Raw genomic sequence first — 23252 nt, forward strand, 5'->3', positions numbered from 1 at the left:
ACTTACTTTTAGCGATTACACCCTATAAGAAAGAGTACGAATATAAAAATGATATTTTTAAAAATGTCACTAATAATGTATGAAAGAAAATGACTCATTTTTAAATATATATATGTCGGCTTTTATAAGGTATAAAATATACATAACTATATAATATATATTTTTATGATGAAACTGGTTCTGTTGTGAAAAAAATGTTAAGTCAATTAATAAACAATTATCTTTTAATTGATTTTCTTATTTTATTAGTACTATTTCTGAAGTTTACTTTTTAATAGCAATTCCACTTTCATTTGTACTAATGAACATGATATGTACTAAAATGATAAATTTCTTTCATATAGTTGGAAATTTATAATACTGTACAGTATTGATTAGTATTTTAAATACATTAATATCATATGGATCTGTTATTTGTAATTTTATATATATATATATATATATATATATATATATATATATATATATATATATATATATATATATATATATATATAAATACTTTAAATAACATCACTATTTTTATTATATTATTTCGCAGTAAAAGATTGTATCATTTTTTAATATAATAAAAAGGAATGAATGTGCAAAAGATCATTTAAAATGATGTTATTAATAATATTAAAGATGATAATATTATCTAAAGTTGTCTTATAACACTTGTACATCCATCTTCTTTTATAGGGTGTAAAATGCACATTAAAATATTCTTTTGTGTGTTTTTACACAAAAAAGAAAACAAAAAAATAGAAAAAATATGTTTTCAAAAATATTTTTAATGATGTCATGAAGGTGATGGCATCATCTAAACACATTTTTTGATCGCTTGCAAAACTTGGTTTTTTTTTTTTGGTAATATGAGTTTATGTAAATTAGAAAAAAAAAAAAAAAAACTTTTATTTCTATTTTATACCAAAAATAAAGAAGGAAAAAAAAAAAAAAAAGGAATACAAGTAGGAGAAATATTTTATATTGTTAAATGTAAATGATTAAGCATTTGAGCTTCTTAGGCATTTTAGCTTTCAATATGGATATTTGGATTGTATTTTAAGCTCATAGTTATCAAGAGTGCACGCTTCATCACTTTCTAATATAAATCCAAAACATGCTTGGGAACTCACTTGACAAAATGGGCTTCCTAATCGAAAATTTATATTATTATTTAAGTCACTTAAGTAAAAGAGGTATTTTTGTAATTTTTAACACATTAGCGAAAACTGATGAATAGACTACATAGATAAATATTATCATATATAGATTAAACAGTGGGAATAGACATTTCAGTAGGTTTTATTTATTTATCTAATCTTCATAAAGAAAACCAGAGGAAGAGGTTTTGGTCACATATAGGTCTGATTTCTAGATTGGAGAAAATGATAGATCTAATTTCAAACATTGATTGATGGTGTTATTGGGGAATATGGATTGGATGAGCAATTGGTACTGACGAACACAACTAGTATTGATGGCAGTGTCAAATGAATGATGATAGGTAGCATAGCTGAGGTCAATACTTAAATGGGAAATGATAGTTCCAACGATTGAAACATGTCCAACGAATAGGTTCATGTAGAGATAATGATAATCGATCTTGACTAAAGAAGGGTATTTTAAAAGATAGGTTTTAAGTTGGATTGGCAAAGATATAGGTTAGAGATGATGGTTACATAAAATGTCATCAAATCTAATGGTGGTTGTAGGTGGAAATGGTGGTTGCGATGTTCAAATGGTAAGATATAATATCAAAGCCACTTTGCTAGAAATCAGTGAGGGCTAAGGTTTGGTGACTACAATAACTCAATTAAGGCCAAGATCACACCTCTCGAGATGTTAGATATAAGTCCAAAGTAGGTCACCCACTCTAATTAATTGATTCCGAGGTACGAGCCCATCAGGTTTGAAATCAATCACAGGCAGAGAATGTGAGTTAGATAGAGACACAACAAATAATAGCAAATTTAGATTTGATACAAAATTTGAACCTATTGGAGTTGGAGTATTAAAGTCCCTCAATATACATTGATACACATCTTCTAACAATTCGAGCTTTTAAATAAATAAGTTGTTTGACATGGTATCAGAGTGGAGGCTCGAAGCTTTTAGAGAACTTGCTTGTTTGATATAGTATAAGAGTGGATGGTCTTGTGTTCAAATTTCGGGATTAGCAAATATGCCACTAGAATATATTCTCTCATGGTGGTCGTTTATGGTATGAGTTGTGAATGTCCCTCTACTTAGGTATGAGTTGTGTATCCTTCCACCTTTGCTCACTATGTTCTTGTGAGGGGTTCCACCCCGCACGTGTGGAGGAGTGTTAAAGTCCCTCGATATACATCTCAAGATTTTAGATCAAGTTGTGATTTGACAAAACCAACATCAAAGAATACAATTCAAAAAGGTGATATGTTAAGAAATCAACAAAAGAGAGGAAAGATTAGAACCATAACTCTAATACCATATTATTATAAAAATTAAAAAATACACTCAAATTATTCCTACTAAGATACATCTTGATTATGCTAATAATTACTATATTAATTTTCCAAAGGAAAAGAGAAAATTGACTAGTAAAACGTCACCTTAACTTTGTCCATGAAGAATTCTGGCGCGATGATTTTCCTTTGGTGGGCCCAAGATGGCCCATTTGACCTTAAAATGCCTTGGCCAAACAAAGGCTTCTGATCCTTTTGTAGATATGAAGGCTTTCCTAAATCCAGAGATGTGGATCGCCCAATCTCATTTATCAGATCCGGGTCGGTCACATGCAGTATCAAAACGTTTCGCAGCGAGTACATGAATATCGGGCCTGTTACATTTGGGCCCATGAAAATTTTAGTATATTTGGTGAAAGTAAACACAAGGTTTTTATTTATTTATTTATTTAAATGCAATGAACGGTATGGACTTTACAAGCGAGGTATGGTGGGCCAGAAAAGTGACATGAATCAAAAGGTCACAAATGCCCTAAAAGTGCTAATTTGTTGAGCATTGGCTGCCCCAGTATCAGGTGGTCCATCAACCGGTCCGTTCAAGTTGATGGGCATTTCCCATAGTCGCCTTCTTGGGCCATAGCTCAATGCTAGCATGGCCCAACTTCTCAAACGCCAACTGAGTTTACAAACGAGGCCTTGCAGGCCCATCATGACATCAAGCCCATTGCCGAAAGGACCGGGAACTCAACCAAAGCCCAACCTGGTTGCTCAATAACTACTAATGGTGCACAAAGATTTAGATAATTCTTGATGGGCTAGGAGTCTAGGCCCAAACCCGACCTTTGATAGGCCATCCCAAAGACCCAAGAGGCTGGCCCAGCCTCGTGTAACCCACTAGTATAGTATGTAATCCTCAAGAGGATAGGGATAATCGGGTTTTCAGGTTGTATTACTGGGGCCAAAGGCCCATGATCTAGACTGTTAGTGGATTGGAATTGCAGATGGACCGTGCCTCAAAAATCTCCATATCAAAAGATCCTAACCATCAATCGTGGGCATTTTCAGTTTATTGCTGACCATTTACATATTTTGAGTTCTGTCTTATTCAAAGGTGCAAATTGAAATGTCAGGATTGATCAATCGAGTGGTGAATGGTCTATCAACTGTGGGAGTTAATGAGCCAATGTTCTTGATCAGTAAAAAATGGGTCCCACTTGCACAAGCTAAAACGTCAGTATGAACTGTCCTTAACTGTTCAAGACTAGTACTGCCAATGTGTAGGGTCTACCTGTGGGTCAGATGGCCCAACCCCCCTTCTTAGATGGGTTTGGGCCACCCTTCCTAGCATTTTTTTTTGGGTTCCTGAAAAGTATATTTAAATAGGTACCGAAATGTAAATACTATATCAATGAGGTAGTATTATTTAAATGGGTTGAATTTTGCATGTTTCAGAATTCAATGCAACTGTTGCTGTCGATTCTAGATTTTTCAGCTGTAGTTTGCTATAATATGATCCAAGCTGTTGGATATGGAGTTCATTTTTCAATGATCCAAACCCTTCATTGGATGGACCATGCCGTGGAAGAGATACCCAGAAAGGAAATTATCAGACTGGAAGTTTTCAACCATTTTGATCTTTTACTCGTTTTCTTTGAACATGGGCTGTCTCCTTAACCGTTGTTTTTGTGAGACATTTTCCAGGAGTTCAGGCCTTCATGTCCATGTATACGGAATCTCTGTGGGGTCCACCGCCACATTCGTGTTATATCCACTCCGTCCATCAGTTTCACCCGCTTCATGTTAGCACATGGACCCACAAATGAGGCAGACCAAAAGTCAAGTGGGCCACGCGACTAGAACCATTGGGGATTGAACGCCAACTACCAAAATCCTTTTAGGGCCAGAGAAGTTTGTGCCAGGCTGATACTTGTGATTTCCATTCATCCAGGTGGGAATAACCCTACTAACGGTTTGGATGGCATCTAAACATCACGGTGGACCTGAAAAAAAAAAAATCAACGGTGGATGCCATTATCCCCACTGTTTTCTGTAGTGTGGTCCACTTGAGCTTTGGATATGCTTCAATTTCTGGATGATTCCCTAAAATGAGCCGGCAAAACAGATGGATGGCGTTGATAAGAAACATACATCACGGTAGGCCCCGCAGAGTTTATTGAATTACTCGTACCCGATTCACCTCTGAAAATGGAGGGTGAGAAAGACCAGCAGCCACGTGCGTTGTACACATACGACCCTTTGATAAGCAGAGTGGTGGTGCCCATGGTAGGCCCAAAGATGGCAAGTGGTGATCTAATACGTGTGTATGATATTGGTACGTGTGAGAGAAAGTACCAAGAACGTGCACGTATAGGTAACAGCTAAGAATGGGATGTCTTGAAAAGGACATGCAACTGCCAACTCTCCCTAAAGAATATGGACTCCAAGATTGCATACGTGGCACACGTTGATGAGATGGTATAATTTCATTAGGTGGCCCCCATTGGGCAGATTCTATATTTAGGATTATCCTAGCGTTAGATTGAATATGGTACAATATCTTTTTATTCCATTTAAGACCTACGGTTGAATGGTTAGGATGGTCGTTTTTCAATTTGACGTTTGAGAGATGGACTCTCCACATTAAGGTCCACATGGTGAATGGTTAAGATCTTTTTATAATGTGTCTTGAACGTTAAGTCAGGCACAAACAACATCAAAGGGACGTAGACGCAGAAGCGTTGTGATTGTTGACATGAAGTGGGCCCCACATAAGGAAACGCTCACCTGCGAACCAGTTCGTACGTACTACGTACCAACTTTTTTGAGAACCCATCCTACGTGATGTGGATCCAAAATCTGAACCGTTCATGTGAAGCAGCACCTCGTGAAACCTCCCGGGCCTAAGTTTTACTTTAATCTAAAATTTTGATGGCCCATGAAAAATGAAAACATTTTCCTCCTTTGATTTTCATTTCTCTTTGCTATGGCCCAACAGAATTTTAGACCAGGGTGAAAATTTGTCACATGGGGTTTCATGGAATTCCGCATCACATGGACCGTTCAGATTAGACACCCATGACACGTGTGCAAAAGTGCGCACGTGCGTAGGTGCGCAGGGGAGCATGACTCTATATATATAAGAGAGAGAGAGAGAAAAAGCTCACACCATACGTGGCTTGTAGTAGTAGAATCCCATGTTGTTGTCATCTATTAGAGTAACATAACATGGTTAGGCACTTCTGTGGGATAATTAAGTGTCTGCTCTGGGACCCACACACAACAAAGGTGTCCCATGTCTGTTGGGTCTATGCAGATAATTTCATCATTTATGAAAAAGAACATTTTGTGCGATGGACTTAAAAAACGTAGACTTGATTACTGGGGCGTGGCTTCGTGGATCCCCGGATCAACGGAGGTCGGTGGATTTCTGACTGTGGGGCCCACCGTGATATATGTGGCTTACATCCATTCTGTCCATACATTTTGACAGCTCATTTTAAGTCATAATCCAAAAAAATGAAGCAGATCTAAATCTCAAGTGGACAACACTATAGTAAACCATGGTGGTTGAATACCTACCATTAAACACTTCTTGGGGGGCCACCGGAATGCTTATTTTCCATCCAACCTTTTGATAAGGTGAGAAAGATCTGGATGAAGGGACCACATAAATGACAGATTCATCCAAAAATTTTGTGGCCCACAAAAAAAAATTAAGTGTCAATCACCACTGCTTCCTACAGTGTGGTCCACTTGAGATTTGGATCTGGTTCATATTTCGGAATCATATCCTAAAATGAGCTGTCAAATGGGATGCAGCCTGGATGTAAGACACATATATCCCAGTGGGCCCTATAGTCAAGGATCCACCCACACGTCCATTAACGATTTTGAACTTTTAGGGCTGGATCCATTAAAAATTTTGTTTGTCCCGGGCGGTCCCATCCCATATTAAACAATCTCGGACGCTCATCTCGAACGACTCAGTTGATCGGATTGGGTCCCTGTTTTGTAGAAGTGGGCCTGTATAGCTCAGTTATTCTGGATCTTTGATCTGTAGGTCCCGACCTGTGGATTGATATGACATGAAACTTGATAGATGAGGATATTAATACAGAATCATTCTCTGTTAACTGTGGGGCCCACCGGATCAAGGTCTGGATCACCTATAGATGGGCTACACGTATACCAATATCATTCTCCATTAATTCCTAGCTATTTCTTTGTTAGAGTCACTGAAACGAACACGTGCCCCATCTACACACTTCCAATCTAATCTGGAGCGTCCAAATCATGTGCCCCATTGTGTCTGGAGTATGGTCTGAAAGTCACCTTGATTAGTAATCAGAGCCATCCACACTTCGTTAAATGATCGAATGAGTGTTAAACATTAGATAATTATGCACAACGGGACCCACATTCTAGATGGTCAGGATCCGCTGTTAAGGTTTTTGTTATTGGATCGTACATCGACCTTGACAGATGATTCATGGTTCATTTGGAACGAGCAGAGAACCTAATTGTGACATGGACTTCTGAAATTACGGAAATGCAGCTGTATATATGTTTTTTTCTTCCTAGGGTGATATTTTCAGCAAGTTTAAATTTTTTTAATTTTCTATAGGTCATAACTGTACAAGCCGCATACATGCGTAGTGATCCAAACCCTTAAAAGTTGTGGTCCACCAAAGTTTAGGAGATTGAATGATCTTAACTATCTGAATTTTATCATCCACTTGAAAGTCATCAATGGAACGGTACGATGACGCTTTGATTTTCATGCCACATCCATCCACAGTGGGCCATACAATTTGAATGGTTCGGATCAAAGTGCTTGTATGCCACGTAAGAAACCACAAGTTATAAAAGGGTCAACGCCTTGGATGGTTGGCCCACAGTTAACAAAGCGACATGTGACTAAAAAACGTTATGAGAGGAAATATATTCATGTTTAATTCAATTTTGATCATTTAAAAAACGATGAAAGATTTAGTATAAAACAGAAATATCAAAATCTTGAAAATGAATAAGATGAGTAAAAAAGAAAAAGTTATATATGTGCATAAATAACATAAAAATATAAATTTTAATTAACATACTTAGAAATCCTATGTGCATGAAGAATGATGTGTGCGTAGTTGGATAATATCCTTTGGGTCTCCTGAATCCTTCCCCTCCCCTCCAAGGAATCCTGGTGTAAAACAGTAAGTCTTTATTTTTTTATTTTTTATTTTTTTCCTTATATTCAATTGTATTAATGTGTGATGGCTGCTAATCTCTACTTTATTTTTAATTGCTTAAAGAAGTCTTTTCTTTTCTTTCTTTTTCTCTTTTTTTTTTCTTTTTGGAATAAAAAGTATTTTATGAAAAGAAAACGTGTTTAATTAGGTTTACTAAGAAAGAGGTGGTCTGAAGTCGGACAGTTGGACTGCAACTTACTGTCCACCGAATGGATAACTTCTAAGCTTGCATGTGGGTGCAAAATCTAATCCATTCAATAACTTGGACCCACTATGAGGATTTTGTATGAAAAAATCAGCTAAATTTACTTATTAAACGAACCACATATCAAAGGATAGTATTGTTTTCTTTGTTGTGACCCATTTGATGAGCAGATGTGGTTGGTTTTTGTATCATATGATCCTAATAGTAGGCCCAACCAATTGGAAGAGTTAGATGTCATATTCACTCAATGTTTTTGAAATTATCCTCCGGGTAGACCATAATTTGTGGTCCAACTGATTGGACCTGAGCCCTTCAAAAAAAAAAAAAAAAAAACCTATCTTTCAAACTATATGGGTTTTAAATGTTTGATCTACATGATTTTTATTTTTATTTTTTATTTTTGTCAAATATACAAGAGCTTAAAACAAAGATTCCATGATGGAGAACTCAACTCATCTATTAAGCAAGATTATAAAAAATATTGTTGAGATTTTGAAGAACTCCCATCTTTTCCTTGCTAATTCATCAACTGACATTAGTGAGAGAATATAACAAAAATTTCAAAATCTCAGAAATTTTAGCTTTTTATCTCAATTTTATTAAAAAATGGTATTTTATTTCCAACCAGAAAAATATCAAAATATGAAAAGCTACCAAGAAATCTCCATGCCGATAAATTGCAAAGAATGAAAATTTGTCAATCAAGTGTCAGCTTGACTTGGTATTTAATAATCCAATTAAATATATTTAAGATGCTTATGAATATTTAAAAGGAAAGCAGATGGCAGGTCTATCCTTCAATATAAAATATTTCGAGAGATTGGGCTGGGGTGAGTCAGCACCATGACTAGTCTGGTCAACACAAGACTGAGTTACACCAGCTTCACTTTGGAGCTGAGTTTAAAGCTCAAAGTTTAGGGAAGTCGAGTTGACTCAATGGAATTTTGAGTTGAATCACCAAGTTTTAGATCTATGGTCAAGACCACAATCTTGCACAAGCGTCCGGTGCATTTGCAACCTTGTGACCCAAGTTGCTTGGCATAGATGGCAAATATGGGATTTGCAAGGTCTACTGGTGGAATCCTACAGTCCTGAATATGGAAACATTCTATGACATCTTGACCGATTATCATGTGGGCCCCGCCATTTACATGTATTTCGAGGCCATGTAATTAATGGCATCCTGTCCTTTTCAGGTGCATCTCACTTGCTATCTACTAGTGCACATTTAAGAGTTGTTCATGCTCTTACACTAGCGAGTTAGTTGAAACTTTAGCAAAAAATGGAAAACGGCTTCAATTCAGAAGGAAAGGAAAAAAAAAAATTGTGATAAAAGGGCATTAGATGCATCTATGCATGCATGTATGTATTGTATATAAATAAAATTAAAATATGAAACTTAAATTAAAATAGATAAATTTTTATTAGTGTAAATACTAGCATACATACTATTTAATTAAATGGTGGGTTAATATCATCCTTTGCTTCTCTTAAGTCTTTCATTTTTAATTAATCATAATATGTCTTGTTTAATATATAGTTTGTATTTGGAATATCTTGAATTTTGGAATATTCTATTTTTGGAATACTTTGGTTGTGTTTGGCACCTCGTATTTGTAATACTCTAAATTTCAAAAGTTCTATCTAGCAGCCTGTATTTTGATTTTTTGATTTTTTTTAATTTTTAAAACAAATATAGAGTTTAAAATGAAGTTTGGCGAACTATAGGCAAACCATAGATGATAAGACTGAATTTAGCTTTACCGCCTATGTTATAGGTGTTATCGAAATTTTCAATTTTTTTGAGTCCTTCAAATATATATATTTTTTTCTTTCCATTTAGATAGTACCAAGATGCGGTTGTGCCAGGATATATTATCTTTCTCAATGAATGTCATGATTAGTGGATTACTTCTGGTGAAAACTAGGTTTAAACTCGCTCGAGTCATGACTCAGTGATATCTAGACAAACCAAAATAATTCTAAGACTTGAAAACAAACTAAGAGGAATGATCAGATTTTAAACACCAATAGAAAGATTTTTTTGTTGGTGGACCTCATCACCATCCATGGAAGATGGCAGTCTACAAAGCGGGACCCACTTCAAAATTTTGCAGGCTTTATTACAGACAAAACTGATATAGTCAATATAAAAGCTTTCAGTAGATAATTTTATTTCAAGAACCTTAGTCACAGAATCATGATTTTATGCTACTTGAGTTGATTATATATGAATAGCGATAATAAATTAAAAGCGGTATCGATTCAGTGTTAAATACCAACAATAAAACTTATTGAGCAGCCAAGATGGGAATATAAAGAAGAAGCCCCACCTTTGCATTTTATAAGGTTGTCGCGGCCATCCAATCACCATCTGATCTTGATCAGACCATGATGAGAAAATTTACAAGTTTTTGTTTATTGGTGTTCAATACTGAATCATAACTCGAAAGAAAATGATAGAATTCCCATAATACCGTAATCTTTTCTCCACCGTTCGAAGTAAGGGAAGAGCGTCAAAGCGTAGTTGTGCGACACATCTCTGCTGTCCTCCCCGGGCTTTTTCTCCATTGATCCCATACATTTCATCTCCGAGATATTCCCATTGAGAAGAGAAGGTGGTGGGCCTTTGATCCCTTGCTTTCGTAAGATCTCTCGATTCTTTCCAGGGAACATCCATAAGATACAGTACAAGTAGGCAGGTAAGCTACAAAGGCCCACCAAAAACAAGGAGAAGAAGATCTTGAAAACTAGTTCCATGATCTCTTTCTCTTCTAATTCTTCCAACTTGTTATTGCTGTTCGAGGAATTATATTGACCCTTCCGCCCGAGGATACGTATGTATCCTCCAGCCCCAGCGTGCGCATGTTGGAGCATGGTCCAGTTATCTGGACCGTTGATATGATGCGGCCCCAGCTCAGATGGACAAGACTAACCTGATGACCTACAAATAGATGCTAAGTAAAGGAACGTATTAGTGTCCATATTCATTTTAGGAAATATCAAAGATTGGATGGCTAGGATTTATAGTCCATACATGGTGGTCCCATCATATCAACCGTGTGGATCTTCAGGACATGGATTGCAGATGTAACATATCTTCAGGTCGAATATAATACAGTTGTTATTATTCTATCAAGTCGTTGTTTTTAACCATTGTATTGGGCTGATGTAAGAGCATGTGATCATCATCTCTCTCCATTCCTCTTTTGTGATTAAAAAAAGTATTAATGTAGGGAAGCGGATTGCGTACTGAGTAACTCAGTACGCTCAAACTAAGTGGGACCCACCTTGATTTAAATATTTTATCCACTCCATTCATCCTTTTTACCACATCATTTTAGTTCTGGATCCAAAAAATTAAGCATATTCAAAGCTCAAGTGGACCACACCACAGTAAAGAGTGTGAATTGAACGCTTATTGCTGAAAACTTATTAGGGGCCACAGAAGTTTTGAATCAAACTGATATTTGTATTTTCCCTTCATTTATATCTGTGTGACCTTATTAACAGGTTGGATGACAAATAAATATCACCGTGGGTCCTAGGAAAGTTTCAACGGTGGACATCATTATTTCTATTGTTTCCTGTGGTGTTGTCTACTTGAGCTTTGGGTACGATTCAATTTTCGAATCATAACCTACAATGATCTGAAGAAATGGATGTACGGCGTGGATAAGATACATGTATCCATGGTGGGGCCAGAGAGTTTACTCAATACGCTTAAGCGTGCTGTGTAACTCAGTACTTTCCGCTTCCTTAATGTAGAATCTTCCTGATGCCACTAATATTAAAGAGAAATTATTCATTGGTGCCAGAGCACTATAAGTTATGGTACTCCTGGTTGCATTAGGATTGTCGTACAATCGAATTGATCAATCTAAACTGTCCATTAGCTGAAGCATGCATTCTATGGGCTACCTGGTAGAAATCACACCAATCAGATGATTCCGAGATCCTTTCTCGGTGCTTATAAAATAAACGGTCAAGATCACTTAAAAAAGTAGGTCTACTCCATAATTTGAACTACCTTTTTGTTATTAGTCCTTATCATAGATAACTTAATGGTTCCCAAACAATCAAGTTCATTAAAAAAAAAAAAGTAGGTACAATCCATAAATTCAACTATCTATTTGTTAATTAGTTTTTATTGTGAATCGCCTGTGGTCCCAAGAATCAATTCCATCCGTCCATATCGAACCTCCCATCCATGGCTTGGAAAATGAACAACTATAGAAATAAGGCTAACTTACAGATGAATCAGATGATCTAATCAGTGTGATTTCTTCCCTAGTGGGTCGTGAAATGTGGGCTAGCTACACCTGATGTGGCTTACACCTAATGGGATTGAATTGATCGATCGATTGGACTGAGTATACCAATGCAATTAATAGATTAATGAGGCTATGAATCCACTGCGACAGGTATAGACACACGCCAGGTCCTTGCTATTGCTCCAGTGGTAGACTCTCGGGAGTTTCAACACCTGGTTGAGGGTTCGAGTACCCATAGTTGGTGAAATCCCACTGCGGCGTGAGTGTGTGCCTGTGTGGTGGTGTGTGTGTTAAAAAAAAGAAAAAAATAATAAAATAAAATAAAATAAATTAAAATAAAGAGAGAAAAAGAAGAAGAAGAAGGTGTAGACACGCCACCTCAGGTCAATAAATTAACTTGGAAACCATAATTCATATTCCTAGAAATCCTAAAACTTTATAAAGTAACCCTGAAATCCAAGGAATCAACCCTAAAGCCTAGTTAACCCAATCACAGTAACCTGACAAAATCCTAAACCTGCTACCAAACCCAAACTTTAGGAAAAATCTAACTTATAGAGTTAACCCTTGAGTCAACCCTGCGGAGTCAAATCACCCGATCAGCCCACATAACTTATCCAGTCAACTCACCTTGTCAAACCAAATCCATAAACCCATTTTGGCCCATGCCCATTCTAAAGCCCAATTTAGAGGGAAGGAAAGAGAGCAAGATAGTTTCGAAAGACCAAAGTTGTTCACATGTACAAGACAAACCTCCATCCGAAGTAAAAAAAGGAATATGAGCAGCGCTCAGGGTGCCGCTTGCCACGTGGCACAAACCGTATTTTGGCAAGTTGATTACTCATATAAAATTGTCTTCCGTGCCTATTTCATACATGTGCAAAACTTGAAAATTACTCTGATACCCATCTCTTGAGTTAAAATTACACCTTATGTCATCCAAACTAACACATGAGATCTTGCCACATGGCAATATTAAATCCTAGCAATTTAAACCCTTTTTAACCTCAAGCTTTGGAGGAATTACAAGAAAATCAGGTCGCAGGGTTATAAATACCCATCTTCCCTTCATATTTCAATCACCTCTAATGAATTCCTAAGTATCCACAATCATTCCTTACTAATCTAGAAGCATCTTAAACCCCCTTAGCCATCCCTATCAAGGAGAGTGAGGACAAGGAAGAGAACCTAGCCTAAGTCCAGCCCCTACACTACTCTCTTCAGCCGACCCAAGCTCAATCCAAACCACTCGATATGATCCTTATGACACTACCCAACTGTTTTTAATCAAGCTTCGTCTAGCCATAACATTTGTATAGTGCAACATTTATCTCATTATTCAACAAATGTTACACCAAATTTCCTTAAAAGTATGCTCTAAGGCTTACCAATTTAATCAAACTTTGCCCATAATAAAACTTATCTATTACTTCACATTTTGTCATAAGCATTACACACATTCATATACAAGAACTGAATCATAACCCTTAAGAACAATCAGATCATATGAAGTAAACATCGTACATCTATATGGACAAAGCGAGTGCATAACACCTTTCCTCTCTATAACCGCGATCCCTTATTAAGAATTTATGATCGCAAAATAAAAGAGTCATCATCTTAGGACAAATCTTCGGATCCCTACCATAACGTTTCAATAGGGTCAAACCAATTGTAGATATGAAAAAATTGGCTAGTGGCAACTCTAGTAAAAAATAATCAATTAATCACAATGCAAAGCCCTCAAAAGAAGTGACCCATATGTGGGAAAGCAATCTCGAGTTGATTCCAACCCTGGGATCCCAACGTCCACAGAATGATGACTCTATTAGGGATGATGCTAGCCACACACGTTGTGATCCAACTTCAAAAATAGGATTTCACCTATTCCTAAGGGATAAATGGTTCTTGAATGCTTGCATTCTCATTTGCATCCATTTCGATTCAAAAATTCAAAAAAAAAATCATTAAAAAAAAGAAAGAAAAAAGAAAAAAATCAAAATCCCAACCATTGCACCTCCACGAGTTAGGCGTTCTTGTAAAAACCTTTCCTTCCATAGCTCAATCTGTATAGATCTAAAACAACCATCTCTCTCCCTCTCCATGCTCTTGAAATGACAAATGCTACTCTTCCGCAACCACATCTGGCAACGCTTATGCCAGTTTCTTACCTTCAAGAACTAACACAAAACATGAAGACCATGTAAGAACTTCTTTTACAACTTGTATAAAGTAGAAGTGTGCTAGTTCCGGCAGTCAACATTCAAGGTAGTCCATCTCAACAATAACAATCGCATGCTCTCGCATTTCTTCTAGCCTCCAGTTCGATCCAACTGTAGCCTTATTCACGCATGACGTCCAATGCCCCCCCCCCCCCCCCCAAACGGAGACCTTCAACTAGAAAAACCATGCGTCTCGAAAAACCCTCCACCTCAGGGTGTTTCTTCTAGTATTCTCCCATAAATGGGAGTCATTTCCAATCACATTGCACAATTGGGATTCTCAAACAATTCCGATATGCTCCTAATGGGAATTCTTGTCAATTTCAACATCCTCTTAAAATGACAGTTTCTTTAAAGTCTCATTTCCCATTCCCAGTTCAACAGACTTCATATAATGAGAGTAATCACCGAGTCCAATCTCCTCCTTGCTTAAGTCACAGGGGCACCAATGAGGCTTCTTATTATGAGAGTGGGGCAGATCAAGCTAGGCAAGGGGCAAAATCCCTCCCATATGGTCCATCCGAAACTGAATAAATTTGAAAACAAATATGAAAGATGAAGAGGAAGTTGCAAAAGTAGTATGGGGTAGATCTCCCATCTACTAAGTTCAGGGATCTCTGTCCCTTCCCTGATGTAAATTTACCATTAGGCTTTGAGGTACCAAAACTCAAAAGTTACGATAATAAAAGGTGTCCTATAGACCACGTGAGAGCATTATGTAGAGAGCTTAATGTCATGGTAGGCAATGAAGGAGCGTTGATCTGCCTATTTCGGAAGTCTTTGAAAAGTGACGCATTAGATTAGTACATGTCACTGGACTACCATCAAATCAAAACTTGTGAACAACTTTCCCAAGCATTTGTCGATCTTTTCAAGTATAATCTTAACTCAACACCCAAAAAAGGTGGATCTTGTTGCCTTAAGGCAAAAGGAAGATGAGTCATTATTAGCGTACATTAGATTGGCAAGCCATGATTGCGAAAATGAAGACACCCGTTGACGATGATGAGCAAATCTTCATGATTGCACACTCGGCAAACCCGAGTATCTTTGAATACCTTTTCTCATATCCATATGCTAACTTTACCCAACTCATCTGCGGTAGGGAACAAGTCCAAGTCGAAATAAGTGTTGAGATGATATCCCCTTGGTGGCCTCATCAGGCCTCCCTGGTACAGTCAATAGTGGAAGGTGTTGAGGGGGTCAAATATTGGATATTAGACCCTAGTTATTACTTGGTTTTACGTACATGATAATGTTTAATGTTCTATTTTAATCATGTTTGTGTTGCAAGGTCAATTTAGGAGCTTGGACTGAAAAATGGTATTAAAAGCATGGATTTAATGCTACAAAATTACCAAGGTAAGGGATGATCGTAAGAGACCGAGATCGAAGAATTTACACGCCAAAGATCCGAGAAAATCAAGTAATTGAAGATGAAAAGGCCTGAAAATCGTCCTAAATGCAAGACCACAGGGTTCCCACCATTCGTTTGGCTCGAAACTTTATATCTGGCCTGAGGACCCTAAATCAACCGTACACGTCGAATTTCAGACATTAGATCACTGTGGAAGTGGCCCAACGGACAGATCAGCCCATAAATCACTAATCTGAGCCCACATGATATCTGGATATGCTTCAATTTTGGTCTCAACCCCTTAAATTAGATGAGAGGGAGGATGGACGGAGCAGAATTCTCATATACAATACAATGGACCCCACATGAAGTGGTGCATGTGCACAGACGACGCACACCGGTGCCACACTAGATCACCGATCTTTGTCAAAGATGGTTGACCCATCTCTTTCTTAAAAAAAATCTCTAGCGTCCTCACAACCGGACGCTAGGACATTTAATGGCCCACCATCATCATCCATCCTGACGATCGGGACCGTCCATTCAATCCAGGGGAGAGGAGGGGCACGACCCTAGCCATGGAGTCTTTTTGATCCCACGCACGTGTACACATGTAGATCGCCGTCAAACACAAGATGAACAGCGGGAAGATTCGATCCTTTGGGCCGCACCAAACTCGACCAAAACCACCCCTTTTCGACTGAAATTTCTCCAGGAATCTAATGAATGGGGTGGATTTCTCCAAAAACAGCACTGTGGGGCCCACCAAACATCTCAGCGCAAGAAACCTCCCAAGAACGTGCGTCCAGATGTTCGGCCCTCCGTGAGCCATTGTGTGATCGTGGAGATGGTTGGATCTATGATCCGGACCGTCTAGAAGATGCAAAGGGTGGTCTTAAACCCCACCATGAAGTCAGATTCCAAGTTTGCAAGGATCATTGTCCCAAAATCTCATCCAAACGCAAGTTTTTTTTGTGTTTCGCTACGCAAGAGAGAGCTGCGAAAGTGGAGTCGGTTCTCCACTCCAACCGACCTAACCTTGTAACACCTATAAAAGAGAAGGAGAGAAGGACATGGGGGCATCATCCAGGGCAGCCGTGGAGGCGTGAAGTGAAGAAAAGAGCACAAGAGAGAGAGAGAGAAGCAACCAATTGTGGATGGTTTCGATTTTTTCTTCTTCTCCATTGTTCTTTTTCTTCTTTCCTTTAAATTTTAGTTTGATCATGTCCGTGATAGGTCGGTTTCTATAGCTTTGATTCATGTGATGAACTCTCTATGATGCTAGTTTGATTATAAAGAATTCTTTTAGTTTTTAATGGTTTATTGTGACTTAAATTATGTAACATCTAGAAAAAATTCGTACAAAGACCCGGGCACTACCTCAGGCAAAAATACCTAAGGACCGTATCCCGTCGTAATTTAGGTAAAAATTAGTTAAGTACTAAACTAGATAATTGATGGTTTAAACATGAACCACCATTTCCGTAAACGAGAAGACCTAAAACAATTAATACCACTGACTCAACACTGCACAAAGACCTAGGAAAAATCTTAAGAGCTTGTCGCTCTCGGGAGTACATTGAAACTTTATATCGGACCTAGACCGCACGTCGAAAATTCGATGACCGCGAAACTATAAGGTTATGTCCGTCCTACTGGGCTTGACAACCATCGCGAGAATCAAGCCCAGATAGTATCTAGAAACGTATAACTTGAGCCCTAAGTGAAGTGTGTGAGAAACGCAAATATATTTAGAAAACGTATTGAAACTTAAGTGAATTGGGTCATTCACTCACAAGAAAAATTGAAGATTTTGGACCATCAATTTCTGACTAAACTTCACCTATGGGAAAAGGAAATTTCCCTACATATATCAATACACTTGTGGGCCCCGATCGAGTAAGTATGACCGTTGATCTGATACAAGTCCTCCACGGTCGATCAGCTTATCCAATCGCACTAAAATCACTTCCTAGCATAGATCCATTGTTAGGGAGCTTACTGTTGAGGGTCAAATATTGCATATCAGACCCTATTATTGCCTGGATTTTCAAACATGATACTGTTTAAGGGCCCGATTTAAATTATGTTTATGTTGCAGGGTGTATTTATGAGCTTGGACTGGGAAAATGTATTAAAAGCATGGATTTAATGCTCCGAAGTCACCAGAGCAAAGAAGGGACTCCAGGAGACCGAGTTCGATGGATATACACGCCGGAAATCCGAGAAAATCAAGAAATTGGAGCTTAAGTGGCCCAAAAGACGTCTAAAATGTAAGATCATAGGGCTCTCGCCATCCGATTGGCTCGAAACTTCATACATGGCCTGAGAACCATAAATTAACCATACACGTCATATTTCATCTGTTCAATCCCTGTGGAAGTGTCCCAACGGATAGATCAGCCCTAAAATCTTGATTTGGGGCCCACCTAATGTATGGATATGCTCCATTTTTAGTCCCAACCGTTTAAATATGGTAAAAAAATAGATGAACGAAGAGGATTTCTCATAAACATCACGATGGACCCTACCTGGAGGGTGTGCGTGTGCTTAGCACAGTCGCACACACCGTGCACCGAAAACCAGAAACGGGTCAGCGCACGCTGACAAGTCTTCCTCTCTCCTCTGCGAAAGAACAGACAGCGTCTTTACGCTGTCCATCCGTTTTTTACTAGTGGACCCCACTCATCATATGGCTCGATGATCCGAACCGTTCACCGGTCTCAGGATACGGCCAAGACCAACTCCTAGCTGTCTGTCTGGTCCCATGCATAAACATATGCGTAGATATCTGTTTAAACGCAGGATGGATGACTGAGCTACAATCTCATGAGACACCACAGTTTGGATCGAAAACCGAGCAATTCCAGATGGTTTTTCGTCCTGAAAACAATGGACGGAGTGGATTTTCCACTTGACTTCAAGAAAAATGCTAACGAGATTCGTAGCAGGGACGGCGGTGACTCTGTTTCACAGCAGGGATGGCGGTTGATCTTTGTGGGCCACCATCAGGGCTCATAAGGCTAATCAGGACCGTCCTTCAGGAACCCACGGGCCCTACCTCCCTCGCCTAGGTGGTCGAATGGCAGAAGATAGCTTTAATTGGATTTCGACCGTCCAATCGAAAGACTGATGGTGAATTGAACTAATTCGTGATTCACCACGAATCGGATCCAAAACCAATCAGGTTTCACTAGTTTTTCGAGGGAAAACTAATGGACGGGTCGGATTTCTCATCCGACATCAATCCTAGGCCCACCAATCATCACAGATGCAAGGCCTTGTTTCTTTTGGCGTAAACAGGGAGTCCGGCTCCGTTGCAAACGGACTGCGAAAGAGAAGTCGGTGATCGACTCGGCCACCACTGCCGGAATTCTATAAAGGGGTGGGAGGAAAGAAGGAAAAAAAAAAGAAAGGAGAAAGACGGAGAGATCGGCTTGGCTATTAGAACGTGAAGACAGGGAGAAGAGAGAGATGTTTTTCCTTTACTTTAAAATTCCTTACTGTGTTTTTTTTTTCTCTTCTTTTTCTTTGGTTTATTTGTTTATTTTAGCCCATTCATGTGTGGCTAAACCCCTTAGCTAGGGCTAAGAGGTGAAGCCTGTAGCGAGATGGGAGATACTATTTCAAGCTTTTAACTTAAATTTATGAATTGAATTTGATTTGTGTTGATTATTAAAGGAATATTTTTCTTAATCGTTAATGGTCTGTTGTGACTGAAATTACAATGGGTCTGCAATGGCTTCAAATATTTCTTTTTCCCTTTTTGATGTTTATGACGTCAAGAAGCCCGGTTATTCACCATCGCCTCCTGGGCATGGTTGGATGGCGGTACCCTTCCTAACCTTCATAATCATCTGATTGGTTGGAAATTAGTATAATTCTGTTGTTGACTTTGTCTCCTGGGCATGGTTTGGTGATGGAATCCATTCTAATTCAAATACCTTTCATCCCTTTAAAGTTATATCAGAGGAAATTCAGTTTAAATCCCATAATTTTGAAGCAGGCATAAAGATCTCCCTGATCTCTACAAGTGGATCCTCTGAATCCCTAGTTTCTTATCTCTGATTTCTCTCAAGTTTTAGATTAATATACCACCATTATTCCCTCAAATTCATACAAGTTAAATTTCATCTCTTTCTAGTTCTAGTTCTACTTAGTTTCAGACAACGTACAGGTATCAGTCCCTTGGGATTCGACCTCGGTCTCACCGAGTTTATTACTACATCACAACCCTACACTTGGGGAGTGAACACTTACCCTACGACATATGTGAGTTGTGGGCCTCCCTATATGCCTTATTTTTTAAAAGCAGACGCCCTTTGGATATAACCTAAGTATAGAAGGGCCCTAGGGCCATTTACATCACTGATGGGCCTATATATATATATCCCTAATACCACCCCACTTCTCTCTCATACGAATTTCTCCAAACCCTAGGAGAGAGAAGGGAGAAAAGAAGAGAAAAGAGTAAGGAGAGGAGAGAAACCTTGGGAGATCGTTGCCATGATTCTCTCCCACTACTCCACGTACTGATTCACCTCCCTATTTCACTACACAATCGGTTTCGGCTGCGATTTTGGTAAGAAATCATAACCTTAATACTGTAGTTGAAATCCATAATGGTTATTTATTAACCTAGCTAACCAATTTCACCATTTAGGTACCCGACGTTCTGTTTTCGAGAATGTAGAATTCGAACCGAGTTCGAATCAAGTATTCCGACGAAAGATACGGACTATAAACATTTAGGTTATGGTTTTCAATGCTTTCAATGTCAGCTAATGATTTATGTCTAACTTAATTGCTGTCATATTGTATTAGATACGCCGTTTTCGACATATTATACACGTATGAACTATATTGAACAAATATGCATCCTACGTATTTGTTGAAATGTTTGAATGAACATGTAAATGTGATTTGTTCTTTCCATGACTACTAATCTAGGATTCATGTTTGTCATATGCATGATGACTTTCCTATGTAAGGAATTGCTAAAATATATGGTGTAACTAACCTAGTTTACATATTTAGTAAAGTGTAGCATAAGTGTTTGATAAATTGTCTGAATGAGAAATTATTGATGATTTGTATTTATTCAGAGTATTAAGATAGGATTCTCAATTACCTTATTCATACGTATAGTGTCCTTCATGTAATCTTATTTGCCTCTACGCGATTTATGAATAAAATGCAAGTCTTAGGTGATATGATCAATGTGTTTGATGAAATGCTCAAATGAGGAATTTATTTAGATTGGTTGTTGAATGTTGACATGATTATCACATGTGTCTACCTATTACATTTGAGTAAGATTAGGACTACAACATAGTTCAGGTACTCGGTAATAGTCTTGCACGGGTGGCCAAATTAGTCTCGCCACATTGGATATATTCGATGAATCCGGGTCGTACGACAATTGTTGACAGTGGTTAGACTATGAGGGGTGCTTACGCACTCCATGTCGATTAAGTCAGCGTGCACTCATACCAATCGAACTTGTCTAATAAACCAATTGGCCTATTGTATATTTACTATGTATGGATATCATTGCTTGAATTTAAGGTACCCCTTACCGATGTAAAAGCCCACTCTAACCATGGTATCATGATCCATTAAGACTCATGAGCTGAGCATGGTGGTATGGGACACCGTGGTCAAGTTGTCGGCCTACGCTGGGGTGATGAGCCTCCTCGTAGTGACCAGTGAGCAACCCAAACTCGTGAGCTGGGCATGGTGGTATGGGACATCGTGTTCGTGTTGTCGGCCTATGCTTAGGTGATGAGCCTCCCCGTAGTGACTGCGAGTATAAACTTTGAATTTGCCTATCGACTGCTTTTCTTTAGGAATAATGCCCTTCAACTTGCCTATCGTATATGATTAACTAGGATTGACGACCCTAGATGGATCCTATTCAATCAAGCTTATGGATTACCATATGCCACTTGATCAACCTCCTGAATGGCCATCAACCACTTGGACAGTTCCTAGATGACCATCGATCGCTTTATCGACCTCCTATATGTCCATCGGCCGCTTGATAGACCGCTTGGATAAACATCAACCTCTTGGACAGCTCGTGGATGACTATCGGTAGCTTTATCGACCTCCTAGATGTCCATTTGCCGCTTGATCAACTACTTGGATGAATATCAACTGCTTGGTCGACCTTCAAGATGAAATTCGATCGCTTGGATAGTTGCAGGGTTTGCTTTTGAATTCCTCCAAACTGCTCCCTATCCTGTCATCCTATCATATGTGATTCAATAAAATGCACTCCAAGCATCTTTGAAAATCTTTAACCTGCAATATATTTCCATTTCTTTAATACATCTCCTTTCTAAATGGGTTTCCCAAGAACGGTTAGGAATCCGGTACAACATTGCTCCCCCACGTTACTTCACCTTTAGTAGAAGGTGAATGCGATGTTAATTCATTGTTTAGTTCAATAAGTTTGATTGCTTAGTCATATAAAAATATCAAATTCAGACATCTTGGTCGAACTTAACCATCTTGATTTAAAAACTATCAAAGTCGGCTGACTTGGACGAACTCGTCCATCTGAATTAAAAAATGGTAAAATTGGTCATCCTGGTCGAACTCAGCCATCTTAATTGAGAGACAACAAATTTGGCTGTCTTGGTCGAACTCGACCGTTCTTATCGGAAAACGGCAAAGTCAGATGGCTTGGACGAACTTAGTCATCTTGATCGAAAAATTGTAAATTCGGTTGTCTTGGCTAAACTCGGCCATCTGGATTAAAAAATGGTAAAATCAGCCACCCTGGTCGAACTCGGTCGTCCTAATCGGAAAAGATCAAAGTCAAATGACTTGGGCATACTCGACCATCTTGATCGGAAAACATCAAAGTCAACCGACTTGGCCGAACTCAGCCATCTGGATCGAAAAACGACAAAATGGGTCATCTTGGTCGAAGTCGGCCATCTTGATCGAGAGACAACAAATCCAGACGTCTTAGTCAAATTCGGCTGTCTTGATCGGAAAATGGTAAATTCGGACGTGGTAATAGAGATGATCGATCGATCCATTCCAAATAAGGCTTATTGTTGACTGAGGTAGTAATACGACCGTGAACTTAGCATGTTACTTCCTAAACCATTTAAATAATTTGGTCACGATTCAAATAGTGCAATTTGGGCCTTGAAGGTGGTTTAAGGCCTTCCTAGTTTTATTTTTCATGATACATTGGATTCCCAGGGAATGGCACATGAATAAAATTCCTGTCCTCCCTCTCTGGTCCTCTGAACTCAGCGGACAATGGAGAGTTCCATATCTCCTAGATTAGAGCCGGATGAATATTCTGTTGTGATAAAAGAGGTAATTACGCTAAATTTCTGACATAACTAATATCAATAATTGGTTGAGGCACATTTTCTTGTAGCACGGTAAGTATTCTTTTAGAAAACATCATATTCAGGATTTTGGCCTGGCTGACCATCCATCTGTTGATGGTCTCAACCCGAATTCTTAACTACTCGGCCTGACCTCGTAACTAGTC

General features: G+C 38.5%; 1 protein-coding gene across 2 annotated transcripts in view; it reads right to left on the reverse strand.

Annotated features, from left to right (window-relative positions):
• The window catches only part of LOC131223770 (cytochrome P450 714C2-like), a 44868-nt gene extending 33895 nt beyond the window's left edge, over positions 1-10973 (reverse strand). The window contains exons 1-2 of one of the 2 annotated variants that reach the window (XM_058219265.1): positions 10355-10973; positions 2586-2806 (exon numbers count right to left, since the gene is read on the reverse strand). In XM_058219265.1, coding sequence (XP_058075248.1) covers positions 2586-2806; positions 10355-10754 — 621 coding nt within the window. In that variant the 5' untranslated portion in view covers positions 10755-10973. Of the gene's footprint in view, positions 1-2579; positions 2807-10354 lie in introns of both variants that reach the window. The other variant, XM_058219264.1, reaches the window with a different exon arrangement.
• Positions 10974-23252: the final 12279 nt, after the last annotated feature.

This window comes from Magnolia sinica, chromosome 13 (assembly GCF_029962835.1).
Source record: "Magnolia sinica isolate HGM2019 chromosome 13, MsV1, whole genome shotgun sequence".
Lineage (NCBI taxonomy): Eukaryota > Viridiplantae > Streptophyta > Magnoliopsida > Magnoliales > Magnoliaceae > Magnolia > Magnolia sinica.